Raw genomic sequence first — 12,592 nt, 5'->3', positions numbered from 1 at the left:
GGCAGAATTTAACTCCGGTACTTTCTCTTCTGTTTTTCCCTTGGACTTTTGTTCGTAGCTTCAGCTGGGAGAGAGTGAGTACACACATTTAGTTTGGAGTTTATGAGTTCATATTTTATAATTAACGTTGCCAACAGGGGAGTCTGATTAATGCCGAGCAGTGGATTTTGAGCAATGTTCCATACAAATTGCCAAATTTAGCAATAAAGTAAATTGGTGATGTGAACATCATTAGTAGAATGACTACTTAAAATTCAAATCATCTGAGCCACAAATCCATTATTTGTGTAGAAGGGAGGAAGTATCACATTTGGTTTTATTTCACCCTCAACCACATGTTGTCTACCACCAAGCTGAATATAACAAAAGTTCTACAATGGGCTGGAACAACATCTCAGAGCAGCCCAGAAACACACATGCATACGCATGCACGTGTACACGCAAAGGGGCTGTGATACAGACAAACACTAAACGGTTAGTCTTCATTATTGCAAATATAAAAATCTACAGCAAATTCTTTCAACCAATGCTGCGGGTGCATTTCCTAATGTGCTGTGCACACAGACACTTTCAGGGCAAACTGGTGTGGCGAGCTCTTTCCGTCAACATTCACAGTACCTTATTGTCGCCCTGGACTTCGCAAAGCCTCTGCCGAAGTTCTTTAATCTCCTCTCCCAGATGTTTATTCCTGTCCTGCGATTCTCTCAGCAGCTGCACAAGATTAGCCTGGAAATATCAACACAGTACAACAGCCATCAGTCTGGAGTATGGACCAATGTGGGCTTTCCTGACGCATGGATGCTGGCATCCAGTTCAGCCGCATCCCACAGAGCCCAGTGCAAGTTAACCTGTGTGAAAGCAACAAGCATTCAAGCTTCACGGTGACAGCTCAAGGAAGGGGGGGGTGACGTGGGCAGCACACCTCCAATTTTGGGGGAAGTTCTTTGTTTCCAGAATGGCTTACAGAAACCGACAGGTTACAGAGGAATCAGATGTATTTGACTATTTCAAAATTTTCTTAAGAGCTTGTCACTGAGATGTCTGTCCTGGGGGAGGGGGGAGGGCGTGCAAGCGTGAGGGTGTCGGTTCAAATCCCTGACACCCACATAAAAAGCCAGGCATGGCTGTGTACACAGATGTCACCCTAAAGCCATGGGGGAGGAGACAGGAAGGACTCCGGGGTTTGCTGGCTGTTAGCCAAGCTCTTAGCTCTGAGAGAGAGAGAGAGAGAGAGAGAGAGAGAGAGAGAGAGAGAGAGAGAGAGAGCGAGAGAGAGAGACCCTGCCTTGAAGGAATAATGTTATGAATGACAGAGCAGGACCTGCCGATATCCTCCTCTGGCCTTTGCATGCTCACAAGCATACACTTGTGCATTTATCCCCCCCGCCCCCACACACACAGGCAATAGAATGTCCACTTTCAAACAGGATAGTATTCAGTTCTCCAGTTAGGGCCAGCAATGTGTCTCCTCATTTCATCTCTTCTGTCCCTTCAAATGTGTCCTGTTCAATGAGCTCTTCTTGGCTCTTTGGGTACCCAGATTTTGTGTGTGCACCTGTGTGCATGTGTGTACGTGCATGTGTGTTTGCACATGCAGCAGGCAGAGGAACATATTGAATGTTTTCCTCAGTTGTTCTCCACCCTATCTTATTGAGTCTCTCACACTAAACCTAGAGCACACCAATTCTACCAGGCCAGTGTTCTCAACCCGTGTGGCGTGACCCCTTTTGGGGGTCACATACCAGATATCCTGCATATCAGATATTTAAATTGTGATTCCTAACACTAGCAAACTCACAGTTATGAATTAGCAACAAAATAACTTTGTTGGAGGTCACCACAGGAGCACCTGTATTAAAGGGTCACAGCATTAGGAAGACTGAGAGCCATTGCTCTAGATTGTCTGGCCAGTGAGCCCCTAGGATCCCTCTGTCTCTGTCTCCTCGACAATGGGATTACAGTTGTGCACTGCTGCCTACCTTTTACACGTGTGCTGGTGATCAGACCTGGGTTTGTTTGGGGCAAACTCGTTACCCATGATGTCATCTTCCCAGGCTATATGCCCAGAATTTTGGTTGCCATTCTTAATGGCAGCTGTTTCCAGCTCTGGGATCCAGCTGTGATTCTTTAGTCTCCTGGGCTGTTCCCGTCTCATTGTTTCCTTACAGGAGTCTGTGTGGGGCCAGTCTGCAGAACAGGACATCAACCCACCACTGCCACAAGCTTCCCCTCTCACCAGCATTGCCTGTTTCTTGTCTATACCTGGGATCCAGCTCGTGTGTATGTGTGTGTGTGTGTGTGTGTGTGTGTGTCTGTGTGTGTGTGCCTGTGTGTCTGTGTGTGTCTGTGTCTTGTGTCTCTGTGTGTGTCTCTATGTGTGTCTGTGTGTCTATGTGTCTAGTGTCTGTGTGTGTGTCCTCATGTGTGTATCTGTGTGTCTTGTGTCTCTGTGTATATTTCTATGTGTGTCTGTGTGTCTCTCTCTTTGTGTGTGTGTCTGTGTTTGTATGTGTCTGTGTGTGTATGTGTCTCTGTGTATATTTCTATGTGTATCTGTGTGTCTCTCTCTTTGTGTGTGTGTCTGTGTTTGTATGTGTCTGTGTGTATGTGTCTCTGTCTTTCTCTCTTTCCATGTGTGTATGTATGTATGTATCTATGTGTGTCTGTGTGTGTCTATGTGTCTCTGTCTGTCTCAGTTTCTGTCTCTGTATGTGTGTATGTGTGTGTGTATGTGTGTGTGTGCGTGTGTGTGTGTGTGTGTGTGTGTGTGTGTGTGTGTGCTGAGAGGAGGGCTTGCCTAGCCAGCCAGCTCCATTCCTTCCCCACAGCCCCATAGCTGGCACCTCCTGATGCGTACTCAGCTCCTCTTGGGATCCTGAACTCCCGCAGCCCCTGTGCAGCTTCACAACCTCCACTCGGCCGTCAACCGGCCCTCGTTCTCTGTTCCGCAGAAAACTTCCGTTACAAACCATAACTTGTTCAGGCTCCCACTCCACCGGTTATGCTCTTGTTACCTTTAGCAAAGACAACCACTGAGCTAGACGGCCCTTCATACGGGGCTTGTGCATTGGTGTGTGTCTAAAAGCCTCAGAGTGAGGAGGGAGGAAGGAGAAAGCTGGTTCCTCGCAGGAATCACTCAGAGGCACAAGGGTAGATAAATCCCAGGTTCCTTCGTGCTGCAGTTCAAACCCAAATCCGGAGGTATAAATGGACAGCCCACCTCCAGTGGCCACATCTCCAAGGCCTTCAATGCTACAGTCCAGGGAACGGTTATGCTGGGATAGAAAGAGGCAGCAGAGGAAAGAATATGAAGGTGAAACTTTCACCCTTTCTCAATCCCCCTCCATCAAGCCTCCACAGCCCATTGGTTGGGACGGCCTTCTGCCTCTTCCTCCATGGTAGCCAACCTCCATGCTTGCTTCCTCGCTCCTCCATGCCAGGTCTGATTCCATCTTGGTGCCTTCACCCTCTGTCAACTCCTTCAGGCTTTTGCATAGAGGTCACCAGTCCTCACAGGTACCAGGACCCCCCTGGACCATTTGATTTAGCATGGCCCCCCACCTCCCTTTGCCCCTGTGCCTTTTGTCTGAGGTGCGTGCCATCTCCTAACACACCATATAATTTACTTCATGGTTTATTGCTCCCTGTTTATTTCCTCACTCCTGCTCTCTGCTAAAGCATAAGTTCCATGAAGGGCGAGGAACTTAGTTCTCTTTCTTCTCCTCTCCCAAAAAACGCTCCATAGCACAGCTGAGAGAGGGAATGAGAAGCTGAGCTGAATGCTCAGCACTGGGAACCGAGCACCGAGCAGTCTCTAATAACATGGAGCCCTGCCTGGGACAAACCCGCTGCCCCTTGGCTTCCAGGCTCCTTTCCACAGCCATTCTAAAATTTAAACCCCATATTTGCATGGCTCTGAGCTTACAATATCTTGCTTCCCATTTCCCCAGAACTCTGTTCTCATGAAATACAACATTGATGGTGGGTGAGGAGGGCTAGACTCCCCTTTGTAGACAAACAAGGAACCATTGCTGTCAACAGGCCGTGGAAAGTGCTCTGGGGGGGAATGGATGTTGCTTCGCAGTTTTGTCCCTAGCTGCATGGGGAATCTCTAGTCCTGCACTTTCTGTGTGGTGACCTGGAATGTCCACAGTAAACACAGAATGTTGGAGCCCAGGCTGGGCATCGTGGGTGCTGGTTACTCAAGCACCCAGAAGACAAGAGTTGTGGGAGCACGAAGGGTCCCTCCTTGGCCATATTTGGCTCTTTATGATTCTGTGCCCACACCGTTCATTCCTCATTTCTTTATTTACGCAAATGCTAAATGGGCGTCTGCTTTGTGATAGGCACCATCTTAGCAACAAACAAAAGAGACAAAACTCTGATCTTGTGAACTCACATGTAACTGATTACATGTTACGTCACGTGGCACAGAATGAGAGTGGCTCGATAGGTCAGGTGTTAAGCTTCTAGAGAAACAGGAAGCAAGTACAGGAAGCAGAGTGTACAGAGGAGGCCTAGTTGAAAAGGAGACTGTGGACTTTGTGGTCATCCTGGGGGAAGGATTCAGGCAGGGAAGGGACATGCCTCACCTCAAATCTCAAGTTCTTTGGAGGAAAACAGTTCAAAGACACAAGGCAGGCTAGGTACAGGGACCACAGGTGAAAGTAAAAGGTGTTCTTGGTTGACATTTTCTGGTTCTTTCCCTTTACCTCTCTTCCTCTGAATTCCAGAAAGTTCCCAAACCTTAGCCCATGGATCCTCTCAGTGAGTTGGCAACAGCATCCTCCCAGATGGAAGAGAAAGCACCAGATAGGAAGAATGGTCTCCAGGGAGATGCAACTGCCACCTGTACTGCCACCTGTGCTGTCACCTGTGTTGCCACCTGTGCTGCCACCTGTACTGCCACCTGTGCTGCCACCTGTGCTGCCACCTGTGCTGCCACCTGTGCTACCACCTGTGCTGCCACCTGTACCTTTCTATGAGAAGCAAAGCAAACCAAAGCACAAAGCCTGCCATACCCTTAGAGTTTTCATTTTTAATCACTAATGGCTTGATCCCCTTTGGGGCAGGAAACCCTGACCGCAGGGACCACTGCCACTGAATTAGCAAACCCAGGGTAACACAATCTCATGCAGCAAAGGAGCAGCACTCCAGTCCATCCCTGATCAATGCTTTTGTGCAATGCTGCCAACAAGAATTATTAGAAAAATAAATTTAAGAAAACCCCAAATGTTTTTAAACCATACCTGAAAGATGGTTCTAAATGGTCTCTGAAAGCTTGTTCCAAATTTCCCTGTCTATCTTGACATGAACCAGAAACAATTAGGTTGCATCAAGATTCTAGACCTCGCTCTGAAAGTGATGATTCTCATCCCTGGTGAATCTGGACATTTGGGCATAGAACCCAGGATAAATACCCAAGATCCCAGAACATGCTGGGGTAGCGGCCTGGGCTGAAACAGGGAAGACATTTAGAGAGCCAGAGCCATGTTATCAAACCGTATTTAGTCTACATCCCAACTGAAAGACGTGCAACTTCAGTGCAGCCCAGCACCACCATGACCCATGATTCGTGGAGATGGTCAGTTAGAATCGCAATACCATTGGGGCTGTGAGCTCACGGTACATCTACCCCAGCCTTGAACTTGACCTCAGGGAAGCAGTGGGGGTAGGAACACCCTTGCCTTAAGCTAGGGACTGTAATTTTCTTTTATATTTATCAGGTAGAGTTATACATGACTATTCTGCTGAGGTACCCAATTCCTTGAGATACACCTTAAAGGGGGGAGGGGTTCTGCACATCTCAAAGAGACTAGGATAGCGGAGGAAAGTTCACACAATTCTTCGACCAAAAATAACACCCATGACTCACATACTCGCTCTAACAATCCGTCAAGTGAGCAGGTGCTGGCTGCTTATAATTCATCAGCTATGCAGAGTGCGCTGTTCAGTCTGTGACTGAGAAGGGACTCTCTGACCATCAGTTCGGACTAGCACTTCGTGAAGGAAACGTCAGGGAGCCTGTGACAAGGCACTATGGCTTCAATGGGAAGGGAGATGGGCCCTGGAGAATCCTTCCTTTCCATCCCCAGGACAGGTGGTGGCCCAGACAAAAAGCCCAAAAAGGTATGAAGTCTCGAGAGTATCTAATTAAAAAAACAAAGGAATCTAATTTTAACGTTTGTCTTACAGGAGAGATAAATAAATAAGTATTCAGACCAAGCTAGAATAGGTTGGCGTGGTCTCTTTGATAGTAGGAGTGGGTACAGAATGCAGTGTGCACACTACAGACTCCTCACCCTTAAGTCCCTCTGCTACTGAAGTGGTGACAGGGGACCAAGGAGGGGACCCAGCCATTGAGAAGCCTGACAACGGAGCTCAATCACTGAAACCCACATGGTGGAAGGAGACAACTCCCACAACTTGTCCTCTGCCCTCCACACATATGCTCCGGCACATGTGTGCACACACACAAATAAATAAACAAAATATAATAAAACATTTCTATTGTGACGGAAGAGGAAAAAGAGACATGATAGAACAAGATGGTGGAGAGAGGGTACCCAGGTTTGGTGCTCTTCTAGAGGATCAGAGCTTTCAACTTCCAATGACACCAGGTCAGGGGCTCAGACACACCCTCACATACACAAGCACACACACACACACACACACACACACACACACACGCACATTCACATGTAGACACGAGCATACATATAACTTCTAACCTTAGTAGCAATAGGGAGAGGTGAGGCTTAAAGGCTATTGGCACACGCTACTCTGGAGAGTCTATCCCTTAAGAAGGAGAAGCTCAGGTCCCAGGGCAGGGCAGATGGATAACGTATGCTGCGCAGGCTAGTTTTTCATGTCAACTTGACACAAACTAGGGTCATCTGGGAAGAAGGAATCTTAATTGAGAAAATGCTTCTGTGGGCAAGCCTGTGGTGCATTTTATTGATTGATGAATGATGTGGTAAGACCCAACTTACTGTGGGCAGTGCCACCCCTGGGCTGGTGGTCCTGGGTGCCATAAGAAGACAGGCTAAGCAACGATTAAGTAGCATTCCTCTGTGTCCTCTGCATCAGTCACTACCTCCAGGTTCCTGCCCTGGCTTCCCTGGATGATCGAACTTAGAAGCTGTAAACTGATAAACCCTCTCCCCCAAAGTTGCTGTTGGTCATGGTGTTTTTTATCACAGCGATAGAAACCAAAAGACAGATATATACCTGCTTAGTTAGGTGCATCTCCCCAAGCCAGCCCCTACTGTAAGAATAGTGTGCCCTGGGAATGTTCTGCTTGGTGCAATTGTCACAACCTCAATGTGTGCTCATATGAACACATCAGAGAGCCAACACCTCTCACCCAAACCTCTTAGCCACCTTCCAGTAGGAATTCTGACTAGGGAGGCTTCCTTCTGCAAGTCCTCTGGAATCTGTTAGATACACAAGATCTTAACCACTGAGCCATGGAAACGTTAGTCTACATCATAATACAAAATGTTAGGGCATGGGCTGGAGCGATGGCTCAGCCTCCGCAGTTAGGCGTGTGTACTGTCCTTCCAGAGGACCCAAGTTCAATTCCTGGTATCCGTACCCATAACTTCCTGAAACAACAGCTCCAGAAAAAAATAATACCTCTGACCTCCACAGGTACCCACACTCACAGGTGCATCACACACACACACACACACACACACACATACACACACACAACACACACACACACACACACACACACACATACACACACACACACACACACACACACACACTTAACAAATAATAACTTAGTAAAAATGTATTCTTCTCTCAAACAATACACCCTAAACTCATCCTCCCCTCTCACCCCACCTTCCCTCCCCTCTCCACCTCCCAGTCTTCCTCCCCCACTTCTCCCAGTCTTCCCACCCCTCCCATCCTCCCAGATCCATTACTATTCTGTTTCCCTTCAGAAATAAATGAACATATATAATGTGTTTTTAAATGACACAGCTGAGAGGATAAGTCAGTGGGCAGAAGCCGTGCAAGCATGGAAACTTTTTTATATGGAATTCCAGCCCCCACTTAAAAAAGCCAGTGTGGTAAGGCATGTTTGGGATCCCAGTGTTGGAGAAGCTGAAATAGACGAATCCCTGCAGCTCTCTGTCAATCAAGACGAGAGAGTGCCGGGTGCAAGGAGAGACCCAGTCTCTAAGGACAAGGATGGCTGCCAAGGAACACACACAAGACTGACCGCTGAGTTCCACATGCACATATGAACACACACAGACACATGTTCACATACACACTCACTCACATACACTCACACACACTCACACACTAATTCACACACACACTCACAGACTCACACATACACTCACACACACTCACACACTAATTCACACACACACACTCACACATACTCACTCACACATACACTCACACACACACACTAACTCACACACATTCACATACACAGACTCACACATACTCACTCATGCATACACTAACTCAAACACACACACACTCACTCAAACACACACATACACAACCACACACACTCACACACACACACTCACTCAAACACACACATACACAACCACACACACTCACACACACTCACATACACTCACACACTCACACACACACACACTATATGAATAAATAAGTGATGTATACTAGGAAGCTCTATAACATAGCTCTCAATTTGCAGACCCATCAGAATAGGAAGTCAGAAGTAGAACAAAAATAAAATGAGACAGAAAAGAAAAGCAAATCCCTGACTTCCTCAAGAGGAGGAAATGCAGAGCCGGTTCAGAAAGTGCTGCCAAATGGTATCACACTAGGAAGTTTAAACCCTGGGCCCAGGGATCCGTGGCTTCTCCAGGGCAAAGTACTAGAAAAGGCAAAACCGCATTAAAAAAGATTCCCACCCCACATTTGATGAGACGTCAGTGTTCTTAAGACCTACGTCTGATGGCCAATTTAACTGCACTTCTTACCGTGCTGCCTTGGTCCAGGGAAACTCCTTGTTCACAGTAACTGAGTAAAACTTGATCAGCGAGGCCCTGTTCAGAGAGACCGCCAAAGCTGTGGCCTCTGTGACACTGAGAAGTTCCTTACTTACAAACGCTGACCATTGAGAGCGTGCTCTCTGCATAGTCTGGGGCAGCACAAGAACTCAGCAGCCTCCCCCCAGCTCAGTCTCCCCCACCCTCACAGAAGAATGTCCTTCCAGGCGAACCTATTGAGTGGCTTTTCGGAAGGTGCAGTCCAAACACAGATTTGCCCGGTTTGGGACATTACGGTTTTGCTTCTGCTTCCTAGATGTTCCCAGAGCATCTCCCAAGTGTTTTAGACCAGGGAAGCAGATAGCTAGCTGAGCAAAGAGCTAACAGGCTTATACCATATAGAAGTCTCCGTGTCTTTACGATTCGACCCCAAGCAAGACCTCCCGAAAGCTCCTAAAACTGTGGTGCCAATGAGTCAGGGGCTCCCCCACACCACGACAAATCGTTATGAGCATTTGTAGATCATGGCAGGGAAAATGGAGCCACAGTCATGCAAACTTCTGGACCTGGCTTGCCTCCTAGCTCCCCTGGTGCGACGGTTAAGCTGTTCCTTTCAAAGTGTTATAAATGAACGCCTCAAAGCACTTGGAGTCTTTGAAGGAAGTTTCAGGTTCTCTGCAGCCAACCAGGAGTAGTGTACAAAGTCATTCTGATTTGGGGGACCCTGGGGACTAAAATAAGCTTGACCAAGACGACTTCGCTACTGAAATAAAAGCCCCCCCCCTTCCTGAACAGGACCAGTCTGCACTCCATCCTCCCCCCCCCCACAGTTGCTGTCTTGTGCATGTCACTGTATAAATAAGCCATTCCTTTTTAAAGGCAAGAAAGCAAAGGCTCCCCAGTGAGCCAGGAAAGATGCCTCCCAGGGTACTTGTGCTCGAAATCAAACAACCAGAGACAAAGATATTAAAGATGTGTTTGACTGTCTGTTCAAGAAGGAGCTTTATGGAAGGAGGGGTGTGCTGATGTGACCCAAAAGGATCTCATCGCCTAAAAAGCTGAGCCCAAGAGCATCTTGGTCCCCTTGTCTCCTTCACGGAAAGTGCTTGTTTAGCAAAAGAAAATTATTTAAAGGGCCGTTTGAGATCTTTCCCGTGATCTCTCCGCACAGTGCAAAGGGGCGCAGTGTGCACACTCCTGCCTGGAGAAATGAGAAGATGTTTTCATTTCATATCCCATGAGAAGCTATTAGTGCAATCGCTGTTGTCTGGGTTTTCTTTCTTTTTTTTTTTTTTTTTTTTCTTTTCTTTTTTTTTCATAGCTTCTTTAACGGGTGATTTGCTGCTGGAAATTGAGTTGTTTGAGAAAGAATTTCAAGGTCCAAAAGGGAGACATGACAACTATATTCCTAGAACTTACGAGCATGAAGTTCAAGTCTGTCTTTTAAGGAGATTAAGAAGGAAGGGGGTGGGGAAGGCCAGACAGTATTAGGGTCCCAGGCTAGTGGACACCAGAAACAAGGCTAATTTATGTAACAGGTGCCCAGATCTTGGCACAACTGGCATCGTGATGGAAGTACCATTGAGGCCATAAACTCAGCCCATAGACAGCACAACATGGCAAGACAAAAACGAAGACCTAACCCAGCAAAGTCCGCAGTTAGACGCCTCCAAATGCACCAACCTTGCTGTTTGGTTTCTGTAGTTTTATGCCTGCTCCACGACCCAGGCTCAACTCCTGTGCCTAAGAATTTACTCCGAAGAAGGTTCCGAGATCCCAGACACCCAGTGCTGCTGGCGCTGCTGAAGACTCGCGAGTATCTGAGTAGCCTTCTCTGGCGAAGGCATCAAAACAGCAAAACCCCACCTCCATTTCTGTTTCTCTACCACTGCTAAGCTCTAAAGAGGGCCTTCAAAATGGGCTAAGACCATTCCTGCTCAAGCGGTCTAAAAAAATCAAAGATAGAACCCAAACCCAGAACCAAACCATCACATCATACACAGTCTTCCAGAGTCCCGTCTTTCTCTGCGAACCTGCTGAGGGGCCTGGGAGAATCCCAAGGAAACCATAAAAGGCCCAGCATTCACCAGACTCACTGTCTGCCAGGCAATGCCTACGGGATGGTTCCTCTTGGTCGTCAGCTTGACTACATCTGGAATTAACTAAACCTTAAGTGGCTGGGGAAACTGATATGGGATTTTTCTTAATGAAACCATTCCAAGTGAGAAGACCCACCTTTAATTAGGCTCCTCTGAGGGGGGAAAGGTCTGCCTTCCATCTGGGCCACACTTTCTGCAGTCATTAGACTGCTTTTGTTGGATTAACTGGACCATAACCTGTAAAACACTCTAACAAATTGCATATGTTTGACTGACCTTGGACATTGTCACGTTGCTACTGCTTGGTAGTGGCTCCCAGAATAACTCCCAAGTGTTTTGATTTATAAATTATGGACATACAGAATCAATGAGTTCTGTTTCTCTGGAGACCCTGACTAATACAGCACATTAGAGGCCTTCCTACAGAAGTTGCTCAAAAGAACTTCATGAATATGTCTCATTATGATCTTTATTTTGAGGATGAGGCAACAGAGGCTCGGAAGGGCCACTCAGCTTACCCCAGGCCGGCCAGCCAGCAGAATATTAACTTGAACTCATTGGACTGAAAAATGTCATCAAAGCTCATGGTACTGCCTTTATGAAAGGTGCATCTCAGATGAAAGCAGGGTTTACACACATGGGCATGAACACTGTTATGTCCTCTTAGAAAGTACGCCACACTCCAAGGGCTAAGAATGTGTTGCTTTCTATATAAAGATGTGAAGAGCCCTCAATCCACTGACAGATCCTAATACGCAGCCTGTGGGATGCCAAGGACTCACAGGTAGACCACAGAGGACCTATGACTCTGTGAAATGGTTCTGTGACAAGCCCACAGGCTTCTAGAGTGAGAGCCTGTGGCTTTGGACACGTTTGCAGAGATATCTCTGATTCCCAACAGGATGAGACAATGGAGAAGGTATGACAAGGTATGGTCACAGCATCTCTCTTCCAAGAAATGAGCAGGGAAGAGCCTAGTAAGGTCCTTCCAAGTCATTGATGGCTACTGCAGACACAAGGACAATGAGGCAGCAAAAAGCAAAGAGGGCGTCTTCATTTGCAGTGCATTTGGGGTCTCCATGTTGCCCGTTAACTTGGCGGTCCAGTCGGGGTCAGTGCCATCGGTTCCTGCCAGGTGCGTTCATTCTGCAGCTGGAGGGATCAACACTGTTCCTTCTCCCTCACATCTGGGACCAGTACACAACAGGGGCTAGGAGGCTCTGGGTGTGCCTCACCCACTTCCTGCTCATGAAGCAGTTCAGGAAATGGGCGTGGCTCCTTCCTGTTACAAACACAAGTACTGCCTGGTTTGGGCTGAATGGGAAGGGAAGTCACCTTGGAATCAGTGTGTACAAAAGCAGTTGAATGTTCTTCCCCATTCTGAATAGCCCGACGTAAAGTGACTTTTAACACCACCAGCCAAAACCATTCGCCTGCCTGTTAACTAAGATGAAACAAAACTTTAAAGAATTTTGAAGGGGAAAAGGCCTCTTTCTTCCT

At 47.3% G+C, this 12,592-nt stretch overlaps 1 protein-coding gene across 1 annotated transcript in view; it reads right to left on the bottom strand.

Moving 5' to 3' along the window:
* CCDC149 (coiled-coil domain containing 149) overlaps positions 1 to 12,592 on the bottom strand; it is a 93,902-nt gene that overhangs the window by 41,986 nt on the left and 39,324 nt on the right. Inside the window, exon 4 of the mRNA XM_080933300.1 lies at positions 619 to 726. Coding sequence (XP_080789426.1) covers positions 619 to 726 — 108 coding nt within the window. The remainder of the gene's footprint in view (positions 1 to 618; positions 727 to 12,592) is intronic.

This window comes from Micromys minutus (assembly GCF_963924665.1).
Source record: "Micromys minutus genome assembly, chromosome: 1".
In the NCBI taxonomy this organism is placed as follows: Eukaryota; Metazoa; Chordata; class Mammalia; order Rodentia; family Muridae; genus Micromys; species Micromys minutus.
This window is presented reverse-complemented; position numbering and strand designations above follow the sequence as displayed.